Genomic DNA, 27404 nt, shown 5'->3' on the forward strand with positions numbered 1-27404 from the left:
TTTCCCGCACACAATCGATGACGTGTTGAGCTTTATTTGAGCTCCCGATCAAACAGACCATCATCGGAGCGATCAGCAATGCAATGCCGTGCAGGCAGGTACAATCTCATTCCAGTCATTGAATGCAACATACCTGTGCACACCCTGCTGGCAAGAAGCTCCTCCTCCTTTTTAGTAGAGCGTGGAGTACTGCGAGGCAAATGGAACACACATGTACTACCCAACACAGTATATAAAAGAAATATACAACCAGGAGGCACCTTGGAGAAGTAATCTCATCATATATAATAAAATAGGTCTTTTAGGGGTCAGGCTCGAGTCATCATTAATCAGAGATGCCAACATCTATCGCAAAACAAACATATAAGAGGGCTATGAAGAATAGACCCCACATTCTACTTTAGAAATTAAGAAAAGCAACATCTTGGACTATAGCACAAGGCTCATATAACAAGTGCTGGTTGGATATACAGGCTGTAACACAAGAGGGCTTTACTAATTAATCATTTAATAATGCATTTTAGAGTAATACACCATTAATCAGTCAAAGAATTATGGTCCAAATAGGTTGTGATTAATAAAGTGTCAGTCACTGAGTTTGCATTATTAATACAGCAGGTTAATAAAGGGATCCCAGGTTGCTCACTTTCACAAGATAAGACACATGCAGCAAAACATATGTTTGAGGAAATTGCTCAAGCCTGAAAACTGTTGAAGTTAAGTTTTATTTGAAAAAAGATTCTGGCATGAGTAAAGTAAGCAATGTGGATTGTATAAATGTCCATTCAACCAAAATGAGCACACCACTGTGCTGCCTTTGTTTGCCACCGAGATATCCGGCTTCATGTCCAGCTGCAAACCTCTAAATATGACATGTTCTCATTTGTCAGTTAATTTATGTCGATAATCCTCGTATGATCTAATCTAAAGCAAATACGATTAAAAAAAAGAGAAATATTTCAGATAAGACGAGAGGAGAGTGAACGTCAATTCATTCGCAGTTACACATAAATTAACGGCATCTATGCTTATGAGCTGCCATGTGAACTCAGCAGAAAAAAAACCATGCACATGAGGAGAAAAAAGATTCAACCGTTCACACAACCGATAAGGAAAGTGCTAAGAAATTAAAATCAAACGGCATCTTGACACTCGCCGTACGGCGCCCTGCTGCAGCGCTTTGGCCCCAAAGCTCATTTTGACACAATCTGTTACAGCAGGTGAAGAAAACAATCAGTATTTATGCAAAAGTGTCCTCGATGCTTCTTGATGTTGATACAAAGTATAATTATCGATGGAAACTACACCGACAGGATAGATGGGTAAGGTTAACCCAATTATATTGGCACCATTTCCAGCCCGTCTGTGGACAAAGGAGCCGCGAGCCGCGGAGGTTTTGTTTATTCAATCAAAGCGCATGAGAAGGGACACATACATACGCACCGGGTCATGTGGACTGTGAAAATGCAACACCGCCTTGATTCAAACTTTGTATATTACACCAACCGTTGAATTTACACACAATCACAACTTTCACAATACATTCATTATATCGTAAAATCACCACAGCAACATCGACAAATCTCTACAAAAGTCCACCTCACTGCCCACATCAGCCACCAGGAAGGAATATGTATGAATGTACCACAATCTGCAATGTCATCAGTAATTATTCTCATTATCAAAGCATGTCATCAGGTCAAGAAGAAATAAATACATATATAACAATATGATAACACTGGTTGTTGGTGGTGTTGGTGTGTCCACCACCCCCCGTCCCCCCTTCTGGGGTTAGACGCCCAGCTTGTTGGCGATGGTCATGACCACTTTGAGGATGGGCATGAAGGCGGAGCTCTCGCTGAAGTTGCTGTTGCTGACCACCTGGGTGTGGACCTCCAGACCCCGCTGGTAGTTCTGGCTCGCCACACAGGAGCTGATCTCGTGGAGTCCGGTCAGGATGTTGTCAGAGAGCTGAGAGATCGGCAGGGAGACATTACGACATGTTACCACGGGCCGCCGGAGGTTCGGCCTTCATAAAGTCGGAAGATTTACAGCGACTTTGAAGACATCTTCAAATTGTTTTTTCTGACCAACAGTCCAAAACCTAAGCATTTCTGCTGGATACATTGTTTCCATAGTCTGCTTTTGTTATTTTAATGAATGAATCTGTGAATAAAGACTTTTACTACTGCCAGGTAATAATAATAATAATAATAACTTTATTTATATAGCACCTTTAAAAACAATGTTTACAAAGTGCTCCACAGAGTCAAAGCAAAACAAGTGGAATAGCAAGAAACCAATATTACATTTAAAAGTATAAACTAAAATAAAAAATAAAAAAATAAAAAATAAAAAACAGACAACTAAATTAGGGGAACCAAAGTTCAGCATAAAAAGACTAGATCACTTAAAAGCTGTTCTATAAAAATGGGTTTTAAGAAGTGATTTAAAAGAAGTTACTGATTCTGCAAGCCTTATCCCCTCCGGTAGGTCGTTCCAAAGTCGAGGGGCTCTAACAGCAAAAGCACGGTCACCCTTTGATTTAAGCCTCGACTCTGGAATGGCCAGAAGGGCCCCACCGGAGGATCTAAGGCTGCGTGCTGGCTCATAAGGGGCTAACATCTCAATGATGTAGCTTGGAGCCAGACCTAGGCGTGCTTTAAAAGTGATCAGCAAAATCTTAAAATCAATTCTAAAACGAACAGGGAGCCAATGGAGAGCGGCCAGGACTGGGGTAATGTGATGTCGTCTGTTAAAACCAGTAAGAAGCCTATAGCTGCTGCATTCTGGACTAGTTGGAGGCGGGAGATCGATTTTTGATTAATGACGGAAAGGAGGGAGTTGCAGTAGTCTAGTCTTGAGAAAATTAGTGCATGAATGATTTTTTTCCAGGTCTGACTGTGACAGTATCGGTTTAATTTTTGTAATGATTCGCAACTGAAAGAAGCAGGACTGGACAATTTTTTGCGATTTTGTAATACGTTTGTTCACTTTTATACTCTGGTCTGGTCGTTCGGCTTTTGCTGCAAGATTGATCTTTTTGCTGCTGAATCAGTTTGACATCCTGGATGTGTTCTTCAAACGCATACGCGTAGATCTTTCTGGCTGCTTCTCTCTGATTGCTCTTTTGGTTTCTCCAAAAATAGGATACTATTTGTTCAGGGAGAGCAATTAGTGACAGTGTGGGCTCCATGGAAGCTCTGACAACTTGACGGAGTAGCAGCAGGGGGCGGGGCTTAGCAAATTCTTTGGTTTGTGTCTATGAGGACTTTCACTTCACTTCTAACTTTAGCACACGGCTCATTTACTTTCGTGTACATGTAGTCATTTCTTACCGACTGCTCTCTCAGCTTGTCATACAGGTATCCCAAACGTTTGCCGGCATCATCAAGTTTCCTTTTTGTTTGCTGAAAAAGGAAATATTTGTAGTCATTGCATAACCAATAAAATCCAAATTTTCTCAGAGAATAAATGTGGATGCAGTCGCATCCGCCGACGGTGAAACTTACTGGGTCTCCCGCTGCGAGCTGGCAGCGCTGCACCAGACTGTCAAAGGTGGATTTCAGCACCATGTGATCAGCAGGGATTTCTTTCTGCTCCACCCTCTCGGCTGGCAGTTGCTGGAGAAGCTGAGGAAAAACAAGGATGTGGACACAAGGTGTGAATACAGTGTTTGCAGCGTGAGAAATCAGAGAACAGCCATGTCACACACCAACCTGAACGCTGGGCTCCTGGGGGGCTCCGGGGGGGACTTGGGCATGGTTGAGTGGCTGAGGAGCCTCCACAGGGAATCCCATCACAGGGGTGGTGATGGGGGTCGGTGGAGTGTAGTTATCAGGGACCTGAGAGCACACAACAGTAAGATGCATCCAGTCAGGGACTAGAAACTATGAAATAAAATATTTATGTCATATGTTGGGCTACTTTGAGGTTTACCAGAGCTTGTTTGCTGAAAACATCCGTCCTCTGCTACAGGATATTAGGTTAATGAGAGCACAATTCTATTTCTCGAAGGGTTTGTTACTCTGCCCTTTCAAATTACATCTAGTCATTTCATTAATTGGTATTAATCAAATATTCATCAGTGCAGCTTTACAAATGGACATTACATTAGTGAACTGGGCTGTTGTGAATGACTTGAACACGCCCACAGTTACGACAGCACTGAACTACGTGCATCACACCTCGTAGGGCAGTGATTCTCAACGAGCGGTACTTCTCCCCCGAAGGATTACTCTGCCGTCAACAGAGGTGGGAAGATTTATTTATTTTTCATGATTTGGTTTAAAGAAACAAAAACAAAAAAATACATCCATTAACAGAGAGGACAATTCAATAGAAATACAGATTGCTTTGTGGCTAGTCATTTCTCCAGCTTTTGTATTATTGGAATGAAAAACTCAGCAAATGACCAGATCAATTCACATAATGAGTTAAAAGTAACAGGAAAATAGTTGAAATATGAAAGGCTGACCTAAAAGTCTAAATTTAAAGTGATAAATACACAAATACCTTCTTTCTGGATCCACTTCGTAATGCCGGTGGGTCATTCCAGCCTTCTTGGGGTCCTGAATCAGAAATGAGTGAGAGTTTGAAATGGGACTCCGGTCATTTCTTTGTGCGCACCCCTCAAGCAGTCAAACATTGCCAGCGCAAGACAAACTCTTTGAGCCAAGGGTAGTCAAAAACACGTCATCAAGCCAAAGACTCGAGCAGCTTATGCAGAAACAAAACAGCCAATGTGGGCAAATGTTCAGGCAGCATCCGAAAGATCGCTCAACAGTAAAGTAACACGATCCCAATGCTGAATCATAAAAAGCATCTCGGAATTATTTGTGCTCAAACCTGTATGTATGAGTTGAAAATGTAAAAATGTCTCTACTAGGCCGCTCATATGCTAACTTCTCGACACCTGAGCATTTTTTACGATAATTATCAAAAACAGAATTTGACAAACTCTCCTTTAAACAAACAGAACAATTATTCTTCAAATTAACTTTTTTTTTGAAAATCAATAGAAGCAGGAAAATTATCGAATTAGATCAGATAGTTCGCAGACGTTAAAACTATCCCAATTTCTATTTAGCTCGGCCCGTGGAATCGTTGCACATCCTTACATTAGACTTTTTAACTGGAAGTCAAATAAAGACCCAGCATCGTAACAATATATAGGAGGCGCTTTTTATTCTGCCTCCAGAAAAACTGATATAAAGTCAGTAAAACCCGCAAGAACTTCGTTTTGACCTTAAATCCTTTTATGTATATATATATATATTTTGAAGAGTTTCCATTTCGCTTAAGGAACCGATTCTCAGGTTATGAGCATAGTGCTTTAACAGAGGTACTTGTGTTATTTTAATGTTTTATGCATAAGTGTACTTTGTTTACTTGTTTCCCATAACCTTAAAAAAGGAGAAAAAAAGTCCCCAAAAAAAATCTACAGTATCCAGACTGGAAGATGTGGTTTTGTTTACGGTGTTTTAAGCCGACATCCATATAAATAAAGGAAGTCACCACATTATCTTCAAACACACAACGGCACAAGCAAACAACACCAAGAATAGACAGAGTGACCAGAAAAACAAAAAACACATGTATAATGGAGTGCAATCTAATACAACGGTGCGTTTTTGTGTTGTTTCTCTGGTCACTCAAGTGTGGAATTCGCTGGACTCTTGTTCCATATCCAACCCTAACATTGTCACCTTCATGGTCACACTGGGAATTCAGCCAGGGAAAGAATCCTGCAAGTCAAATGAGGTGGACAGCTGAACACGATCCGATAACCATCAGCAACAGATTCCTGAGGACGTCTGTTACATGTCGAGCAACGTCAGATCTACCTGTAGTAGGAGGAGCAACAGCCGGGGCCATGAAGGGCTTTGCAGCAGGAGCTCCGGGGCCTCCCTGTGGGTACCCTGATCCGAGAGGGGCATAGGGACCAGATGCCATCGGGGGTGCAGGCCCCTGGTTGTGGAGGCTCCCTGGGTACATGGGAACCGGGGCTCCGGGTTGGGAGCTGGGCGGCATGGGGCCCGTGGGCGAAGAGTTAAACGGCATGAAGCTCGTCGGTGGCACCCCGGGGCTGGGCATGGCGAACAGGCCTCCAGAGGTCGATGACGGAGGTGGTAGAGAAGGTCCTGATAAGTTAGCAGATGGCATGGAAGGACCTGGAGGAAGGAAGCCTGAGGGTCCCCCAACAGCCCTCGGCTGGGGCTGGAATGGCTGATGAGGAAGGAAACCTGGAAAAGGACAAGTGCCATTAGATTAAACTATAGAGCAAGGAAGCAAGTCTGTGTGTAGGTTCTTCACATAACTTTGGATCCAGCATGTCGTCCTCAGTGGACAGACCGTGGCACTGGAAGACTTTATGCTAACTTTAAAACACTGATAGCATTACCACCAGCAAAATACCACCGCTAACTAAGAACGAAAAATTAGAAAGTCCTGCATTTATAATTGTACTTCAAGTGAAGGAGGCATTATCGGCACAATGTACTCAAATTTACTGAACTATGTTCAGCGTGGAATTTTCTATTCTAAAAAGATCTGCCTGAAAGACCTAAAAAAATACAACACAAATCAAACCTGGAGCCGGAGCAGGGTGTTGAGGGTAAGAAGGCCTCAAGGCAGGGCAGGTTCCACTGGGCGGCAGCACATGAGAAAAAGGCGGCAAACCAGGTGGAGCCTGAGGGGTAAAAATTGAAGGCATAGGAGGCTGCTGTTGGGCAGCCTGGGAAGGAGCAGAGGGCTGGTACTGACTCTGAAATGAGGGGATCAAAATAGTGTTAAAAAGTCAAAAATTACATGGGAAATATAATCTAGCAAGATATATGATTTAATGCTTTTAAATGCTAACAAATGTATACCGTAATTTGTGCTTTTGGGGTAGGAGGCTGAGCAGCAGGAGTGGGCTTGGCTGTGGGCACATTGACTCTGTTGAGGGAGGTTGGATGGTGCTGTCCAACGGCAGCCTCTTCCTGAGCGTGGAACAGCCGGTCTTTTAGCATTGTGATCCCGGCCTGGGAAGAAAACACTGTGTCAACACACAACGGTATTTACCCCGTTCGGTGGATTAGAAATGTGTTTGGCGCTATGCCGCTTACTTGGTCCGAGTTCGCAGGCAGGTATGTCATGGCAATGGCCAGACTGCCCTCTGCAGCCAGGATGCCAGCGTAGCAGGTTAGCTTCTCGGCCAGGATGGGGCTCTGGATCTCCACCTCGCTGTTGCGGAGGCGTTCGATTGACTTACGCAGCATCATGACTTTCTCAACCAGATCCTGAGAAATACACAGGCACTCACAGAAAGTCACATGTCACGGTGACGGCTAAATTATTTTGAAAAGCACTCTATAAATAGAATGTATTATTATCATCATCATCATCATCATCATCCTTCAGGGCTTTTACATTTAGGCCAACATAGTTCACCCTCTGTGCAGTTCATAAAATTGTCTTCTCAAGCGTTGCATATCAGAACAAGCATTCTTAATTTATCACAAATCAGTGGGATCCTTCTGGTAGACACAGAAGATGTCTTTGCAAAAATACAATAATCAATAATTATATCAGTTTACCCTCGACTGATCTGTTGACTATTTTACCAATTAGTGGATTAATCGGAATACATTTTACTTAACTATTAGACGACTCTATTGCTTAATTAAGTGTATTGACCAGATCCACGAGCAAAAGATTTAAAAAGTATTAAAACAGTATTTTGTTCATGCAAAGCAGAGACTAAAGATTGCACCTCTAGACCAAGAGGGGAGGAGCAGTCTCTATGCATGGCCCAGCACTCCACGAGCTTCTCAATGTTCCCAGAGCAGATGTAGCACAGACAGGCCTGCAGGCAGCGCTTCTCCGTCCTCTCATGCTCCAATCGACCTCCCAGGGTATCTACCAAGAAGAATTTCACAATTAAACAATGCTGACGCCAGAGGGGAGGCTAAAATTAGAGGCTGAATGCAAAGATAATTGTTATTCAGCAAGTAAAGCAAGTATTCCTGGAATGGTACAGTTTGCCTGGAAGGGAGGCAAGACGCAGCATGACCGTCCTGGGTTTCCACAGTCGGGAGCAACTTACCACACAGACGGGCAAAATCTTCAGGGTGAGCGTAAGTCAGCAGAGCAGCGAGAGCCTCCTTCCAATTGTCTAACTCACAGCCCTTCACTATGTCTCTCCAGTTCTGGGTCACCACTGATGAGATGAGCTACGGACAGACACGTTACATTAAATGTTCTTCCTGTGATTGCGCAATCGGAAACCGGATGACTCAAACGTACACTTACCATCGAAATGCTGTTCTTTTGACTGCTTAGGTATTTTTGTTGAGTTTTCTTGAGCAGCTCCTCCCCTCCACTGATGGACAAGAGGATGGCTTCGGCGTAACGGCCGTCGTTTAGACACAGATCCACAGCTCCCTCAAAGTTACCGACCAGCAGCGACTGGCTTATCAAACCATCGGTGTCTTCAAAAGAACGACGCGGTCATTCACCGTCAACGCAGAATGCAGTTACATTTCCAAAGATGACAAACTATTGGCATTACGGTAACATTTGTTTTAATCACATCGTTAATTGTGTGTGCAGATGAGTGATTTACCGCACGAAACGGGGATCTGGAAAATTGAGTTTTCCTTTGGAGACTGAGTAAAGAAGTCTGCCGGGGAAACAGAACCAGAGGTTCTGGCATCACCGACAGCAGTTGCCACATGAGACCTCTGGAAATAGAACAAAGGATATTTTACAGTAAACAAGTGCTGCAAACGTGATATGCAAATAACAAACAAAAAACATTTGTACTTAAATATTTTGCGTGCAGACTTGCCGACCTCGGTGGAGAGCCGCTGCATCTTTTCTGCCAGATCTTTGGCATCCACTCCATGTCCATTGGGCTGAAAACTCTTCCCCAGGCATTTTGAAATCTGAATAAAAAATAAGTAATTTTTTTTACAACTAACAGGATATGAGTTACAGTAACATGCTCGCATATATATATATATATATATTTATTTATAATACGGGTAGATGAAATCAAGCACTGATTGGTTGAGAGTGAGTCACAGGGTGTACTTTAATCAGCCATAATGTCCTACAGCTGTTTACATTTATCTGAGCGTTCCATATCAGTGCGCACTCAAAATAACAATCACGGTAGATTTTGCGCGACTGTTAGTTTTCAGTTCAAGCGTGACAGTTACAAACATGTTTCGTGTCAACTTTAATATTTTGGGGGGGAATGACTTTAGATGAGCTGTCCTGCCGCCTCCTTGGAAAAGTATCTGTCACTCCAACCACCCAACGCAACCTGCATTTGACCTGCACATAAAGAAGGGCGCTGCTGCCTCGGATGACATTTGGTAGGTCTTGGCTTTGGTAGAGTCATCTTTAGCCAGCCAACACTACCACAAATTAATAATGATAATTAGTTTTCTCTGTCGCATGTACAGAATGGAGCCAATGGGTGTACATTTTCTTGCAACAATGTTGCCAAGGATATGCAAGGGGGCGGGCACAAACAGCTAAACCAATCACTGCCTGCGCAGGAGCTTGACGCAAACTCTCTCTAATGCTGGTTGGAAGCAAGAGAAATCATGTCAGTGAGTTGACATCAATCTGAAAGCTCCCTTCAAAGCTACTGGGCCCCAAATCTCAATGAAAGACAGCGTTGGAGTAATATCCTCGCTGGAGGAGGCGCTTCAACGAGCCACCGGCAAAGAGCGCGAGAGTGGTCGGAAGTGATATCTGAGACGAAGGGGACCTGATGAACGAGGCAGAACTTTGTCGTCAATAATGTCCTTTTCAAGGGTTTGCTAACAACACATTTGAAACGGACATTATTGACGACAAAGTACTGCCTCTCCCACCTTATTGCTTCAATATATGACAGATAGCAGTTAATAACTACAGTTATAAATCAGATGGCAGCATACCTTTTTCTCCAGGTCATCCTTGCTAAAACCCAAAAGTCTAAGGAATTTTACGCGGGCTTCATCCTCAAAGTTCACCTGCAAACAGAGAAAGTGAATTAATTAAAACAAAACAACACGACACCGACTGTCTCAATGTCAAGAGGAGGTAAGGGCCCACCAGAAGGAACTTCCATATGTCCTGCTCAGCGTCTGACTTGGCGCTCTGAATCTTGGCCTGGCAGTAGTTGTTGAAGGAGCCCGACTGCAGCGCCGCCTGCAGCTCCCTGGAGCGCTGGAGGAACTCTGTCTCCGTGGTAACCTGGCTCATAAACACTTGTCTGAGGACCGGTTGGGGGCTCTGCACTGAAGGCAGCTTGGGATTCTCAAATGTTATCAGCTTTCCACCAAACTGGGGGGGAAAAGAAACAACACCAGTTCAGTCACAAACACCCTTTCCAACATGCTGATAAAACATTTTAATGTTGCACTTACAGCAAAGGAAGCGCCCACTGGCCTGCGCACCCACTTAGGTGGCTTCTTCAGAGGGGAAACTATGGTGTCCTGCACTGCAGGCTGAGGGGCTTGCAGGGGGGGGAGCACCTGCCCTGTCCCAAAGGGGTCCATTGAATCAAATGAAGAGGATATCTGTTAAATTAAATGTTTAAAGTTAAAAACGAGCACAACTCTCTGGGGTAGAGCTGAAACCAAAAATTCATCAGCAACTATTTTGAGACTTGATTAAGGTCAATTTGACCTGAATCAATATACATTAGGATTAAATTACCCCATTCAATGTTTAATGTCGCAACAAACAAACATAAAGTGCCTCACTTAAACTTGGAAAACAATATTAATTCTAATAATTTTCTGGAGGTTTTAATTGCTTTGAACCCAAAGGGTAAAATATGTTAGTAAATATAAAGGTAACAGGAGGGTGTCAAAAACAGGAGGGTTAAGCAACATTTTGCAAATTCCACTAGTTTTTGCAGAATGTAAACATCTGCTGGCTTTTAGTCTTGTATGATTGCAAACAGAGTTTGGGGTTTTGGACTGTTGGTGTACACAAAATAGACCTAAATATCAGTCAATGTCAATCCCTTGACACATACGCCACCTTGTGGACAAACAACAGCACAACACATAGCCTTTGGGACTAAATGCATTACAACTACCTTATCAGCTGTGCTTTGCTGCTGAGCCTTCAAGCTTCCTCCCATAACGGAGTAGACAGTGATCCTGCCATCAAATGAGGCGGCTGAAAGGAGGGCTGGATTCCTGGGGCACCACTGGACATCGAAACACCACTGATTTATTGTTGGAAGCTCATAGATGACCTGAAATGAATGAAATGACAAGTGAGATTCCACATCAGCGTCGCTAAGTCACGGTAATGAAGCATGGCAATTCAGGCATAACAGTTATATACCTCTCCAGTGTTTGGATTCCAGCAGAGGATTCTGTTGTCTTTAGCGCTACTCAGCAGGAGCTCAGAGTCTGCCTGGCTCCAGGATATAGACAGAATCCCCCTGTGAGAAAACGGCAACAGAAAGTATATACAGTATATTCTGCAACAAAAACAATCTGAAATGAGCACAAACTGTTTAACCCTCACCTCGTGTGGTTTTCAAAGACTTTAAGGGGCGAAGTGGCAAAACGGAGGTCCCACATCTGGATGACTGGCATTCGGTCATCTTCAGAGGCCAGCACCAACTGAGTGGCCACATCCGGGTGCCAGAGCATTCCTGAACAGTGCATCTGAAATCACACAGCAGATGCGCTTTAGGATGATTAAAAAAATTCTCCAAATTTTTATTTGTTTGTGTAACTGGAAAACGGCTGCAAAGCTTAAAAATAGTAGCTAAATAAATGTTGCCTCCCAACGCATTTATGATTTGACTCATAGGTTAAGAAACCTGAGGTTTTCACAAAATAGATAACTGTAAACACTGAGCGTTGCAGATTAAATCCGAGACTTGATATGAAAGCAGTAATAAGAGTTTAGTGTGGGGCTCTGTAAGAACTCTGGACTGTCCAGAAAGTAGACAGCTGGCATGAATAATAGATTTCTCATTTTCACAAGTAAACTTAAGTAATAATGCTGAGCATGTGATTACGCAAAGCATTGATAATAAATGTATAATGATATGATTACTTACAATACTATTTATTGTATTTACCCATTAATTTGTATGTGTTATGTGTAGTGATCCAAACAGAAGTTAGAGGGTAGGGCTAAGGGTCGACTCTACATTGATTGCGTGCGGGACAGTGGCCGTTATGTATGAGCAGACAAAGCCTGAGAACTATCGCTTTAAAAAAGGTTCAATCATCTGAAAATGTTGTGGCAGATTATTATTGATTCATGATAAACTTTGTGTTTTTGGCAGAAGATCATTTAGGACTAAATGTAATTTGCAAAGCCACACACCCTGTTGCTGTGGTCACTGATCTTGATGATGGGCTCATTCTTTCTCAGATCCCACACAACTGCTTTCCCACTGGGGCTGGCAGAGGCCAGGATGTGCTGAACCTGCCGGTTCCAGGACACAACACTGATGTCTTCAGCAGGCTGAAAAATGAAACAAAGGCTGTTATTGTCCAAACAAACCTGACTTTTTAGGAAATTGATAAATGGATTGCTGGGAACATGTCCATGTGACAAGGTGTCATTAAACCCACAGTCTAGGAAGATATACGACATGGCACGTGAAATGGAAACCACAAACGCACCTTCTCGTGGCTTTTAGAATTAATTCAAACACATGAAACTACGAAGAAAACAAAGAAAATCTGCCACTATTTTGTGCGTGGACTCACCACAGTAAAGGGCAGAAAGAAGGAAGTCTACTCATCTCTCAAAACAGACATGTGTTAACCAAAGTCACGATATCTCAAATCACACACCCACCTGCGTCTTTGCTCCTGGGGTCATTGGACTGTTAAAGTTGTTCAGATCCCAGATATATATCTCTGAATCGTTTGCTCCTGAAGCGAGGAGATTACTCTGGGAGAGGAACATTTGAGAACGATCAATAACGTGTATAGCAGCACCAGAAAAGTGAAATCCTTTTAAAATAATCTGTCTCTAAGGATACAAAAGATAGACGTTTACCTGAAAAGGGTTGAAATCGAGTGCTCTGATAGGTCCTGTGTGTTTGTCAGACTGCCCCACTACTGCATCTGCACCGGAGCTCATTATGACCTCCGGGTTATATACGGTTAATGTGCCATTTTCACTGCCGCCAATCAGTCTCCCTCCAGTACCATCAGCTCCCATTCCAAAATCCACCCATACGATACTGTGCAACCTTTGGAACATTAAAAGTAAAGTGAGTTATTTGTTACAAATGGCATACTCAAAGCCAAAACTGAAATACACTTGGTGTTTAGGGGGGGGCAGTCCTCTGTATACTACTTAAACAGCTATGTTTAACTGTCCAACACTTTGTCTTTAGAGCCAATATAAACATAAACAAAGAGTGGAAAATAATATAAAATAGGTTTAGTCTGTGTCTTAATTTGGAATGAGCCATAAATTATTCCAAATCTTGCCCAAATTGTTTATAGAGACTAGATATGCTTTTAAAAATAATACAACATTGAGAGTAAGAATACGGATATATTATGTGTCAAGATAATTCAACGTCAAATTGTCACATGAATCAAACATTAGCTCCATTAGAAACACATTTTCTCGAATGCCAGATATGAAGGGATGAAGCGTGGGTTGAATCTGCTTGTTGATATAGAATATAGGAGGTCCATCAGGATACTAAATTAAAACCGATACCAGAATATTGGAACTTCCAAATGCATACAGGCAATACGATGTGTGGCTGGCGGTAAAACTGAGACAGTCCTGTACCAGTAGTTAGCAAAGTACAATATCAGAGGAATAAGCCACATCTCTTCTTTACAGTGGCCGATACGGACAGAGGCAGCATCTTGTATCTTATTTGTGTATCATCGATAAAGTACCTGTTTGAGGTGGGTAATGACCCTTTGAGCTGCATGTCCAGAGATGGATCTGAGAAATCCACCTCAAATATCTCCAGGGCAGCTGTGGTGTTGAAAGAGGCATCCAGCTGTTGTGCTGATGTTCCGAAGGCCAGGTGGATAGGGTGGTGCTGGGCAGGACTCCACGCCTGGTGGGCAGTCCTCTGGATCTCCTTCAGCCTCATATTCCTCAACAAGTTTCAAGTCCTGGACAGACGAACGGACGCCACTACAGCAAAGATAACGCACGTCTTTGCTTAACACTTGGTGGGGATTAACAATACACTGTTACGCACCCTGCATACCTGCACTCAGCTCAAACTCCTTCTGACTTAACTCCAACTAGGTGCCACCCAAAAAGGTCGTCTCCGACTATTCCCTGAACCGACTGCTAACACATGTTTAACCCACAGCATATATCAACCCCATCCTAGTGTAGTCACCATTGATATTATCGATGTTAAATAGTCGCCACGCCACTTAGAAATAAATTCAAAGTGAACCAACCTGATATGTCACCAGTTAACCTAGCTAGCTCATGCTAGCATTTCGCAATTGCGGCTCCAAACACGTCTCGTACAAACACGGTTGAAAACATTAAACACAACACATCTGCTTGTCTCGATTAGCTACCTACCCATCACTCTAGTAAAGGGGCGAGTTAATGTCGTATAAATGCCACGCCATAATAAGTCAGACAGGCCAACGGGGAACGTTAGCTCCAGTGTATAACCGGAACCGACACTACTTGTAGCTAGCAACTACATTTTACAGCCACCACCCTTCGCTCTAATATTTCAACAGATAGCGTGTGTGTATCGGACACGTTTAAGCCAAGCAAAGAAACAGACACACATGGCGTTGAGTAACTCACATCAACTGTCTTTCTCACAGCCCGACTGTCCGCGGAGAACCAGCTACTTCTCAGCCAGAGCTAGCAGCTTAGCCGCAGGCGGATTTCGCTCAAAATACTTTGCCGTGTTGTCACTGAGCTACGGTGGCCGATACGGACATGTGTAATATGGTCGTGGCCTAAGGTAACCCCGATGTTACCGTTGACCCAACAAAATATAGTTTTGTAAATTGTATGTAGTTTGGGTTATAACGGCGGATCAAAGATGTTCTTTGTGACTAGTCAGTCAAAATTCAATCTTTTTAGTTGTGGACTCTTTGGCAGTTTGACAGTCTTTCTATAAACAAGGCAACACATTGAGGAATGTAACTTAATACAAGTCTTTATTCTTGAAATATATATACACAAGTAGAGTCAGATTGTAGTCATTAGATTTTGTAATTTTTGACTTCCTCTGGTTGTTTTTCCGGATCTCCTCCTTTCTCCAAGTACAGGTTGTCAAACGGATACTGTTTTGGCGCCTGAAAGAGACAAGAGCTTTTATTAAAAATGTTCATGTTATTTAAAACGGAACACAAACAAAAATCACCTAAACTACAGCTGGCACAACACAAATTAAATTAAAAAACATATACTTAAATATCTGTATATAACATCACAACATTCTTGCTTACATTGACAAGTATTCATAAGCTAAATGGAGTAATTGCAAAACTGCTAATGAAAGCAAAAAAGGGTCCTTTATTTAAATTCATATATATGGACCTGTACTTGTATCACGCTTTTTATAGTCTTCCAACCACTCAAAGCGCTTTAACACGACATGACTTCATTCACCCATTCTTACACTGACGGGAGGGGCTACCATGCAAGGTGCCACCTGCCCATCAGAAGTAATTAACGTTCACATACATTCACACACCATAGGCACAGCTACGAGATCAATTTGGGGTTAAGTGTCTTGCCCAAGGACACAGCGTCATGTCAAATACATTTTGCAAAAAATACCAGGATATCCTACTGCATTTGGTCACTGTTTGCAGTATGCAAGCCAGCGTGCTTTTCGGTTTATTCTCACCTACAATCCTCTGCGCAGTAGATATATGAGCAAGAGGGTCGAAGATCAAGGTGCAATGTTATGACAAAACTGCATGAACTAATTGAATGCATAAGGCATGCACCAAAACATATTTGTAAGGCAGCTGTAGTATGTACAAAATGAAGGGCAAAAATATATGCGATTTCGAAGACAAGGTTTAAATTCAGGTGGACAATTTGTTAATATCCTGTCTTTGTTGTTCTAGATGTTTATTTCAAAGTAAGGATTAATCCAACTTCAGGGGCGATTAGGAAATGTATATTAATTACACCAGAGTGGTGTGCTAAAGTGAAGAATCTTGTCGCTTTTAAAATTATTGATCAGGTCATTTCACATCGCTTTAAAACAAAATGTAGTACAAAAAAATAAACCAAAATCAATGGTCTGTACTTACAACAGGTTGATACGCTGGAAATATCTCCCCAAGGTAGAACATAAACAGCATGAACCCGATGAAACCTAACAGTTGTTTGCGCATTGTGGGCCAATCCACAGGACTGGGAGATGTATCCACGCGGTTCCTGATGAACATGTCAAAATTCCAGTGCATCTAAAGACAGAACAATCACTGATTATGGTCATTATTATACTGTAATGTATATCCTGTAATAACATTCATGTTGTCACCTAAGTGAACTTATTATTGTACAGATGCAGTGTCTTGAGTGGAGTCGGTACAATAAAGCTGATCTGAATACTGTCCAAAAACAATTGTGTCTATAAAGAGGAATGATATACTGTGCACTGACTGTCAGAATCTAAAAGGTACAATGGTTCATCTGCTCATCCTAGAAAAAATTATGAATGCACAATCTTCAAAAATGATATGATATTATGCACGTGCATTGTCTCTTTAGTACTATAGCAATACAATATAAATATATATAATATTAAACATTATTAATAGGGGTATCTTAAAACGTTCCTTCACATTGTAAAATAATTGATTCCAAGATAAGTACAGAGTGGGCCATTATTCCCAAATTACAGCACACATATATTTGGCATTTCTGGGGCTCATTTTACGGAAGCAATTTGAGAGCCCTGATTAGACGCAGATCACATGTGGGAGCAGCATCGAGCTTCACTTACGGCCGTCAGCATAAGCCTTCACTTATGATTGTCACTTAGAAATTCCTATTGTATTCGTTACAAGGAATGCTTATTCATGAGTCACATGTCTGGTGTTCGTTTTGATAAGCGAAACATACCAGAATTAGCAATAATAACATGATTTAATGTTGAACCTCATGTTATAAAAATTCAGTGGTGCTATATATGGATTGCACATCTGCACCTGACATCACAGCAAGTCATCATTTATCTTACCGGCTCTCCCCAGTTCCTTCTCAAGTCAGGGTGGTCCCACTGGTACCAGGGGTCTCTCTCATGCTGAGATTTGTCTGGTAACTTTGGATAATCACCAAAGCTACAAAAACACAACGATGGCATTTGGTTAAACATGACGTCATATACGGACTCTATTACCGGTGATATTTTTATAAAAATAAAGCTCACCCCTCGCCGTTGTCAGGATATGGCTCATAGTCAGCAAGCCTTATGTTGTACTTCTTTGCAGCAGCCTCTCTCTCCTTGTCGGTCGTCGGGTATGGACCAGGTAAGCTCCCCTTGGACGTACCAGAGGCTGACACACAAACAATCGCATGTTGAAGAACAATTCCCAGGTTATACGACAGCAAGTACGCATTAAGTAAATACTAGTGTCATTCTGTCCGCATACACTTAGAGCGAGTATATGTGTACGGAGCCTACACTCATTCAAAACAGCGGTAGCTGCTAAACTAGCGCAAGTAAACGTTAGCATGTCAAGGTTACGTTCATTCGACGCTTCAAACGTCAGACTCTGACACGTATTTAAACAGAAAGTTATCAGACAGCATGAACGAAAGCCATAACACTACTGACCTGCTCTAGATCCCGACAAAATGGCTGAAATACCGGGACCTTTTCCTTTAGCGACAGCCTGGGCCCACCGTCGGAAACCAATTCCAGCCATGTTTACTGCCTGCTGCTGTCCGACAGACTGGGAAGTACGCATGCGCAAGATCGGTAAGGGTCGGCGTAAGGACCATTCCATACTATACAGGACTGTCTCAGAAAATTAGAATATTGTGATGAAGTTCTTTATTTTCTGTAATGCAATTAAAAAAACAAAAATGTCATGCATTCTGGATTCATTACAAATCAACTGAAATATTGCAAGCCTTTTATTCTGATTTATTGCTGATTATGGCTTACAGCTTAAGAAAACTCAAATATCCTATCTCTAAATATTAGAATATCATGAAAAAGTATACTAGTAGGGTATTAAACAAATCACTTGAATTGTCTAATTAACTCGAAACACCTGCAAGGGTTTCCTGAGCCTTGACAAACACTCAGCTGTTATAAATCTTATTTTTTACTTGGTCTGAGGAAATATTAAAATTTTATGAGATAGGATTTTAGAGTTTTCTTAAGCTGTAAGCCATAATCAGCAATATTAAAAGAATAAAAGGCTTGCAATATTTCAGTTGATTTGTAATGAATCCAGAATGCATGACATTTTTGTTTTTTTAATTGCATTACAGAAAATAAAGAACTTTATCACAATATTCTAATTTTCTGAGACAGTCCTGTACATTAACAAATTGAATTGCTGCGTGAGCAATTCCCCCATATTAACAAAACCAATGATGGCAGTGACACCAAAAGCAACTACAAGAAAATGTCTTTTAAAATGTTTTTATTTATTCATATTTATGTGACAGGCAAACTCCTCCGGTAGCTGAAGGGGAACTCGTTCTCAGAGTGAATGCACTAAAGCCCCGAGTCCTGTTCCTCTTCCCATCAGATCCAACACAGGTGCACGTGTCCATTTACTGGGGGATCGTCACTCTGCCACCGGTGACACATTGAAGAAAATTCGTCAGAGAAGACCTGCTATGTCCTTCTCCACATTCTCAATGGGGCAATGAAGTTCATACCTGCAGTAAAGGGAAAACATTAGAGCCACTATTATGTATGACCTAATCAAGGGCTGATTTGGTTTGTAACTTGCCATCTATCATGTATAACTTCACCTTTTGAAGGGCATGCCTTCTGCCGTAATTAAGAACTTTTCAAAATTCCACCGAATGTCATTGACATTGATTGGGGACCAGTATAATTTCTTCATATCTCCAATAACGGGATTCACAAATGGCAACAATTCCTGTAAAAGTAAAAAAATATACTCTGTGAATAAAAATACACATAAATTAATCTTATACATTAACATTCTTCGTAACAAAAACAACACTACCTTTAGATAGGTGAAAAGAGGCTCTTCGTTCAATCCATTCACCTCAACTTTTCCAAAGACAGGAAAGTTTGGCACAAACCCACCACCAGGTCTCACATGGTGAAGAATGTTGAGGGTTTCATGATTTCCCTCTGAAAATATATAAGTCCAATATTTTATTACTAAGGCGTTTACAACTTATGCTTTAGGAAAAGCATGTATTCATAACTTCAACATAATGTTTTTTGTTTACCACATAGCATGTACATCTGAAAAACAAATTATATCTGAGGTCAGTAATAGAATAATTATTCAGATCCTATATTGATCCATTCATGGAAAAATCCTACATTACAAGTAAAAGTCCAGCATTCAAAATCCTCCTTCAAATAAGTATCAGCGGTAAAATGCACCGAAAGCACAACAAATAAAATACTTATTCTGCAGAATAACACATTTTTCTGTACCAAATTTTATTAGGAGCATATGCTGGTCTATGTGGAGCTAGTTTTATCAATGGTTCTCAGGTGTGAGGCCCCTCCAAAGGGTCACAATAAATTGGAGGGGTCATAAGATCATAAATGAGGTAAGAGGAAATCACTCTTTGACATCTGAAATGTTATGATAGACCCAACCAGACATTGCTCTTTTGTAAGAGGTCACAAGACAAATGGTTTGGAAATCATCTGTAATCTTTAACAATGTACTGGATTTGATAAGTTTATCATATTTTTTAATGTACATTCTAGTAGAATATAGCTTCAAATTAAATGTAGTGGCGTAAAGCGTAGTATAAGATATTGTACACCTAGCTATATAGTGTTCTTAAGCACACTACTATATATACAATTACTTATGTAGAGTGCAGGTTTACTCTTGCACACTAGGTAAATAATATGCCATCTCTGTCACATTTCAAAAGCATTCGTGTACCCACCAGGTGACTGGAGACCGAATTGGTTGCTGGGGAATCCTAGGACAGTGAAATTAAGGTCACCAAACATTTCCATCAGTGCATTCAGTCGGTGGTACTGAGGGAACAGGACACAAAATCAGATGGCTTTAATAAAAAATGACCGCACAGGAGATGTGTTATGAGATAATGTGATCTGACTGCAATCAATCAGTGCTCTTTCTAGAATATTACCTCCTCTATTGTTGACCCTCAGAAGGTGGCAACGTTGATGATGAGAAGCACTTTACCCCTGTAGTTACTGAGCGGAACCGGCTGTCTATCCAGGGTCTCAACAGAGAAATCATAGATTGATTTATACGCCATACTTCTACTTTAGCTTGTATATGGGATTGTAGTCAGTCAAGAGTGAGTATTCACTCGCCTATCCTGTTGGCTCATCTCATTCACTGAAACATAACTCATGGGTCAGCAATTGTTCAGCATGACTGACTTCATTGTTCTCCTGGACAGAGGTGAGCTGGCAGGATGGCCATTTGTTCAGCACACGTGTTCCTGGAAAATAGGCTGCTAATGTGGTGACAGCTAATTGTCTTTGGAAAATTAAAGATTCAAAATATAAATATATGTATATATAATATGTATAATAATATACTTTCAGAAAGAAGTTTAACAATAAGAATACCATTTAAAAATGTACATTTTCTTCCATAGTCTGACATAAGAGTTCAGAGTTACTGCCCTGAACAATAGGCACAGTTCTTTGTTCACATTTATATATACTTTTATAATTATACCAATTCGATAAGATCTTTGTAACTAGATCATTTGATTCATACACATCTAATATTGTTTTTAAAAAATGAACATGGAACCCAACAATACTGGCAACTGCATGATTATAATAGTATATCAGGTATCTAACAAACATTTAAATTATTTTATAATCGTAAAGCAAATGTGTAAATTACTTTAGCATGATCATTGACGTAAAACCGGAAAATTACAACTGATGCGTTCATATTACTCGTAAACGCGTAAGTTCCTAATTATATTAGACCCAAGTCACCTAAACACCACGTCTCTGATATTTAAGAAGCATAGTTTTGAACAAAAATGACAACAATGTACTGAATAAAAGGATGGCGATAGGTTATCTGTTGTCTTATGATTAAAAAGTCCAGTCTTGCATAATTGGGCACTTTTGTACAGCTTAAATGGGGATATCAGCATACAAGGTATACACTACGAATATATGTGTGTGGGTTTATCACTTTAAGAGCACTTTATTGGTTTTTTCTTCCCGTAATGTTTAATTTGGAAGCATCTATTATATTTCTGGATAGTTATTAAGCCATTCCGATCTTGATTTAGAGTATTCAGATAGTCCCTGAATGCAGCATTGGGTTTGGGTTACACCTTAAACGCTTGTAAGATGCTAAAGGAAATTACGTTATTTTGGTACCTTTGTGAAGAGCAACGCGTCCCTATAAACTCCGTATAACAAAATTGAGTCGGAATGGATGAAGAAAACAAGATGCGAACGTGAGTGCCTTTGAAAACTGGAGTTTTTCGATTTAAAAGCTAGTTTTGTGGCCCCGGCGGCAGGCTAGCTCCTCAGCTAACAGCGGTAGCAACAACAACAGAGCCACTGAAGGATGGACGCTAGCTGGCTGTCGTTGCACCCATTCAGACAGATATGAAATTCTTCGTCGACATTTAATATGTACTGTTTTAGTCTTGCTTCCTTATATGTCTTGAGCTTTGCAAGCAGTGTCAAAGTTCACCAATAAAACAAGGTTGCATTTCTTCAGCAGATGCCATCTTTTGGACTTGCCCTGGGAGGATGTCCTGGTTCCACATATTTTATGCTATTTGCCACTGCAACACCTTGTCAGCCTACAGAGGGTGAGCAAGCAGTTTCACAGCCTCATCCAGGTGTATTTAGCCAACTGCAGGACTTTTCATCTGTCCTTGGTAAGTCCTGACAAATGAACATTTGAATAGCCTGTAAATACATGTTTATGTATGGTGATGGCAGTCTGCTAGTGGCTCTGTTGTGATCTTTACAGATTGGACCATCCATTTCCAAGGAAGCATTTTGCTCCATGTTGAAGGACAACAACGTTCTCCACAGCCTGCATCTTCAGAGCTGTTCAGCCTGGGTGACGGACAAGGAGCTGCTGCCGGTTATCGGCCAGAACCAGCACCTGCAGAGAGTGGACATGAGCGGGTGTGTTTCGCTCACCCGTCACTCTATGGTGGCGGTATCCTTGAGCTGCATGCACCTCAAGCACCTCGGCCTGGCGCACTGCGAGTGGGTGGACAGCCTGTCCCTGCGCAGCCTGGCGGACCACTGCGGGGGGCTGCAGTCGATCGACCTCACTGCCTGCCGCCAGCTCAAGGACGACGCCATCTGCTACCTGGCCAAGAAGTGTTTGAAGTTGAGGTCTCTATCTCTGGCAGTCAACGCCAACGTCACTGACGAGTCGGTGGAGGAAGTGGCCAAGAACTGCAGGGGCCTGGAGCATCTGGACCTGACGGGTTGCCTGCGGGTCAGGAACCAGTCCATCAAGTATGTCATATCTTTATTTTCCAGTGTCATCCAGCTAAGTTTTTGCCACCCCTGCCCACACTTTTACAAGCACCATCTCACCTGTGCGCCCATCCGTAATATCCTCTGCATGCTGTGCTCACAGGACTCTTGCGGAGTACTGCCCAAAGCTGCAGTCCCTGAAGGTGAATCACTGCCACGATGTGACAGAGTCAAGTCTGGATCCTCTACGCAAGCGCAATGTAGTGATGGATGTTGAGCCGCCTTTACAGAGGGCTCTGGTTCTTCTTCAGGATGTGCTCGGTTTTGCTCCTTTTATCAATCTGCAGATATAGCCGAAAGGTTATATCTATCTGTCAAGTGCGCACAGGTAGGCAAGAAGAGCAGCATATATGAGCTTATGACGTGTTTGTATCCAAAACTCACGCAATTGAATTAAGTCTATTTGCAGCAAATAAAGGTGTTGACAATCATTTGTAATCAACGTTTATCTTCCTTTGTTACAGGTTTCCTCATCAAAGCAGTCAGTCTCAGTCGCATCTCATGTGGATGCGAGTGGCTCGATGAAATGTCAAGAAGACCTGGATGTTTTACACAAGTTTAAAAATAATGTGGGCAAAAAGACCTCACTGGAATGGGATCAAAGATAACACAAATGTTTACGTCTGAATCCATGTCATTATAAGAATTTCTGCCTCATGTCTAAAAGATGTCACTGCACTATTAGGTAATCATTGAGTGTTGTAATAGTTTGGCATTATGGAAAAAAGTTAACTAACTAAAGTAGAGTACTGTTTTTTAATTTTTTTTAACAAAGTACATTGTTTACTTTGTATGTGACATTTTAAGAAACATCTTGTCTTACGTTTCATTTAGAAACATTACAAATAATGTTTGAGTTTAATTAAACATTTAATTTTGCATGTGTGTGCCTGTAAGGATCAATTCACCTGAATCGAGCAAACATGTTTTCTCACTTTTGGTTTTATGTATCCAGGATTTCATTACCTTCACTACTGGGACTACAATACAATACTTTAAAGGTGAATACTATTTAGTTAGTTGTGTTGACTGTTTGTCTTACAGAAACAAATTCCTGGCTCCTCAGAACATTCCACTGTCCTCATGCTTTACTGTCTTTAACTGTTGACTGCAGCTTTGTCGCTCATAGTTACATTAAAACTATCTGCATGGCTAAAAGCCACCAGAGATTAATAGGAAAATGTTTAGAAATTCTTTTTTGACGTTGAAGCAATCCTTTCATTCATATTGCATTTTTGTATAGTGTATTATTTGTTTGAAATTGGAATATATTATGATTAAACATGATTACAAATGAATACTAATCCGATACCAGTGTTCTTTTTTCCTTATTAAAAATGTTTAAATAGTTTTTAATAGATATGGAGCAAAAAAGAAATAAAAAGCAACTACTATTCCTAAATGTATGTAACTGATAGCAAAAATTCTCTTTTTTTACAACATTGAAAAATACACTTAAAAATATTTATTGATGGAGATCACTTTATCCAAACAAGGGTTGAATATGAAGCTTGAAGACAGAAAAAACTAACAGATTTGATATATAAAGCTGATCAAAATAATGACCCAGGCCTCCTTTTTATTTCATCTTCTTAATGAATGAAAATCTGAAGTATTTCTCTCTGTATCTGTAACCTGGCGTGAATAAACGGACTCCTTTAATTCCAACAATTCCCTTGATTGTCAAGCATAAGACTCTCAAATCGTTGCAGCGGGGCAGTTAAAGAGTCACCCCTTATGCAAAGATGTGTTGTGACACAGAGTGACACAAGGTGGCAGCAGTGAGTCAGGATATGTCTCTGTTGTGATTCTGCTGTTTGAGAGGCTGCATGACGTCCAAACTACAGTGAAAGTCGACATTGTTAAATATGTCAGGCAACAGTGTCAGGCGGTTATAAAAAAAGACCGGGAACCTTTTTCTCTCAGATTTAATCTAATGTCTGAATCGAGCAGATTGTGAAAATAAACAGCTTTATGGTGTTGTTAACACTTTCTGCACAATAAGAGTTTAAGCTTCTCCTTGTTGCTACACCCCTCTTACAGTTTCCTCTGGTGGTCTGATTGGCAGACTGTTTTGTAACCTGCGTCTGTCACAACACAACAGGTCTATTTTCCACTTGATGGCATGGTTTACCCCATCTGCTGCATGCTGTCCACAGAGCTGAATGTGCACCAACAGAGAGTATGGAGGGCTTCAGGGATCGTCCGGCATCCTTCTGTCAGCTGTGCTGATCATCATATTGTACCGCTGTGGCTCCGAGGACACATCATGGTTTCATTAGTTATGAGGTAAATATTGAAATTTCAACTCGTAAAGCAATAAAAAGCCACGGTTACACAAATGTGGCTTATTTTAAGCGAGATTTAACGAGGGAAGAGGCTGGTTAACATGACGTTTTCCTTCTTAAAATAAAAAAATGTTGATATTAATCTTGTACCACGATATGAGGAAGGGGAATTCAAATGGATGCCCATTGAAACAGAAAACTATAGGCTTTTGACCACCAGGGGCCCGTCTGTTGCTGCTCAGCAGCCACCGGGTTAAAAAACGCTTCAGACTACATTCATCATGTAGTACCTCAATTAGCATTGATCTGCAGATGGGGGAAAGAAACATAGCTGCATTATATACCATGGAGCAATTTTTGTTCCAGTGATTGAGTGTATGGGGGAATTTCTCAAACATAACCGGCCTAACATATTTTGTCTTCCTGTCAATAATCTGGCACTTGTCTAAACTATTGATCAATAGTAACTGATCAATTCATACCAGGGCACAACAATGAAGTAGGTCCATTTTATTCAGTTTGCAGTTTTAGCCCCCGGCAGCGGGGTAATATACTGTACTTATTAAAAGTAAGAATACATTAAAGTTTAATCTCTGGCTGCTTTTAAATTCCTCTCTGACAGAGTAATTTACTGAGGCTGGTGAGGTTCATTCATGTGTGTTGTGGCGGCTGGTTTACAGCACAAGAGCTTTGCAGTTCTTCTAAAAACAGGTCTTTTTCACAGCAGACATTTAGACTTGACACCATAGAAAAAGCACAGGAGTAACTAATACATGATTTTTATGCAAGTGAAATGTTGTGGAAGTTATATTTTCTTATGTTTTATTTAATAAAAAGCCCGGCCCTCCCAAGTATTATCTACATTTTATATGGACCCTGTTGTGCTTTGTAAGTATATAATAATTCCAGGTCTTTCCTGTTTTGATTATGCTACCTGCTAAAGTTTATTACAGCCACTGAATGAGTAGCAGCTTTGTGCGTGCGAGATGGACGTTAGAAAAATATGTGTTGTGGCCCTATTTATAGTAATAGAAAATGATGGCTATTTCTAAGGCGTTAGTTTCTACTTTTATATCGCAGTTGACCTTATACCCACAGATCTACTGCCATTTGTCATCTGTCACAGAGCATCAGTCAAACAAGAGACGTGCATGTCATTTTACTTTAGAGAACCTGTAAATAAGACCATGTTTTAGGAAAACAAACAAAAAGAAATACTTAGGGGAAATTTTCATGTAAAATTAACCAACTCTATATTATATTGTAAAATATTATTTTTGTAAAATACAGATCTTTCGAAAAAATTGGTTGGGCCACTGTTAATGAAATGATGTTCATATAAGGTGGAGAGAGAATTACTAGCTGTTCAGATGGGCCCAAAACTGTGTCAGAGATTTTTGTTCATTTTCTGATTTTTAATTAACAGACTTTTCCTCTCGTCTTCCATCAGTGAATGAGTCTTTCTTTTGTTTATGCGATGTCGTTTATCTAACATTCCTTATTGGATCCTGCGACTTCGGGATCCATCCTTTAGCCACTAGAGAAGCATAACTAATGACAACATTAAAGTGGCTTTGTGAGCGTGACCATCAGAATGTTGATCAACCAAGCAAGAAATAATGTTGGATTTTAACATCAGCATGAATAAACACGTGTGTTAACAATCTGGTGAAATAAACTGAGGGTCTCAATTCAGCAGGATTGTGAAGGTGTTGATGAACTGGTGCTCAAACTACCTCTTCCGGGTCCACATGTGTGTCATGGATGTGAGTCAAAAGGCAGTGGAATGAATCGATGCCACACAAGGCTAATTAAAGCGACATTTGAGGCTTTCCTTGGACTCATAACTGTCAGACACATTTGCATCTTTCTAATTACTGTGCTCCTTAATCCAGGCTCGACCGGAAACACCCGGCCACCCAGTTGCTCACACAGTTTATGAATGGAGCATCTTGCATCATGTGACCCACACCTATTCATTGCTTGGGTGAAGAATGTGTTTGCTCTTTTAAGGGTCATTTTGTAAGTTTGATAAAGACAATTTACAGATTGTCCACATACAAATAATTTTTGGCACAGTAGTGTTTGGTATAGCAATCTCCCTAGTGCTGAAACAAGTATTTGATCAATTAATATTTGGTCAATAATACAATCATTATTCAAGGAATTTGTCATGCAAAAATATCTGTGGCTTTTCTTTGTTTTAAGTCATTTTTTATTTAATATATTTGAGTTTTGTACATTTAATTAAACAAAAACTAACTATTTGAAAATGTCACTTTGAGCGCTGGGAACTTGTGACGGGGCATTTTCAACACATCAATCACAAATAGCAGATAATGAGAGTACTCATCATGTAAAGCCCCAACAGTGTTGTAAATATGAACATTAAAGTGACACTTGAGTGATTCTCGTTAGCTGCCGTGCCTCCGAATACTAACGTCATAGATTTAGTGTTA

At 40.9% G+C, this 27404-nt stretch overlaps 4 protein-coding genes across 5 annotated transcripts; 1 reads left to right on the top strand and 3 right to left on the bottom strand.

Annotated features, from left to right (window-relative positions):
* Positions 1 to 706: 706 nt before the first annotated feature.
* sec31b (SEC31 homolog B, COPII coat complex component) lies at positions 707 to 14876 on the bottom strand. Its single transcript, XM_056429556.1, has 25 exons — positions 14788 to 14876; positions 13896 to 14142; positions 13030 to 13225; positions 12826 to 12921; positions 12346 to 12486; positions 11530 to 11672; positions 11344 to 11443; positions 11090 to 11251; positions 10410 to 10562; positions 10096 to 10326; positions 9939 to 10013; positions 8838 to 8930; positions 8609 to 8726; positions 8296 to 8474; positions 8090 to 8216; positions 7757 to 7902; positions 7110 to 7283; positions 6873 to 7025; positions 6592 to 6766; positions 5847 to 6245; positions 4516 to 4571; positions 3720 to 3845; positions 3513 to 3632; positions 3339 to 3410; positions 707 to 1971 (listed from the first exon to the last, which is right to left on the bottom strand). The coding sequence occupies exons 2-25, from the start codon at positions 14096 to 14098 to the stop codon at positions 1792 to 1794; spliced, it is 3618 nt and encodes a 1205-aa protein (XP_056285531.1). The 5' UTR covers positions 14099 to 14142; positions 14788 to 14876; the 3' UTR covers positions 707 to 1791.
* A 254-nt stretch (positions 14877 to 15130) lies between these two features.
* ndufb8 (NADH:ubiquinone oxidoreductase subunit B8) lies at positions 15131 to 17924 on the bottom strand. Its single transcript, XM_056430197.1, has 5 exons — positions 17792 to 17924; positions 17384 to 17510; positions 17195 to 17294; positions 16260 to 16415; positions 15131 to 15287 (listed from the first exon to the last, which is right to left on the bottom strand). The coding sequence occupies exons 1-5, from the start codon at positions 17922 to 17924 to the stop codon at positions 15195 to 15197; spliced, it is 609 nt and encodes a 202-aa protein (XP_056286172.1). The 3' UTR covers positions 15131 to 15194.
* Positions 17925 to 18594: 670 nt separating this feature from the next.
* gpx9 (glutathione peroxidase 9) lies at positions 18595 to 20427 on the bottom strand. The gene is made up of 5 exons (XM_056430198.1): positions 20296 to 20427; positions 20086 to 20179; positions 19170 to 19300; positions 18949 to 19079; positions 18595 to 18852 (listed from the first exon to the last, which is right to left on the bottom strand). The coding sequence occupies exons 1-5, from the start codon at positions 20425 to 20427 to the stop codon at positions 18795 to 18797; spliced, it is 546 nt and encodes a 181-aa protein (XP_056286173.1). The 3' UTR covers positions 18595 to 18794.
* A 908-nt stretch (positions 20428 to 21335) lies between these two features.
* fbxl15 (F-box and leucine-rich repeat protein 15) lies at positions 21336 to 23961 on the top strand. Of its 2 annotated transcripts, none has more exons than XM_056430195.1 (5): positions 21336 to 21606; positions 21876 to 22038; positions 22134 to 22636; positions 22761 to 22985; positions 23122 to 23961. In XM_056430195.1, the coding sequence occupies exons 1-4, from the start codon at positions 21581 to 21583 to the stop codon at positions 22948 to 22950; spliced, it is 882 nt and encodes a 293-aa protein (XP_056286170.1). In that variant the 5' UTR covers positions 21336 to 21580; the 3' UTR covers positions 22951 to 22985; positions 23122 to 23961. The 2 variants fall into 2 exon arrangements, with proteins under 2 accessions (XP_056286170.1, XP_056286171.1); XM_056430196.1 differs by having other exon boundaries at positions 21338 to 21606; positions 21879 to 22038.
* Positions 23962 to 27404: the final 3443 nt, after the last annotated feature.

Source organism: Pseudoliparis swirei, chromosome 13, assembly GCF_029220125.1.
Source record: "Pseudoliparis swirei isolate HS2019 ecotype Mariana Trench chromosome 13, NWPU_hadal_v1, whole genome shotgun sequence".
NCBI lineage: Eukaryota > Metazoa > Chordata > Actinopteri > Perciformes > Liparidae > Pseudoliparis > Pseudoliparis swirei.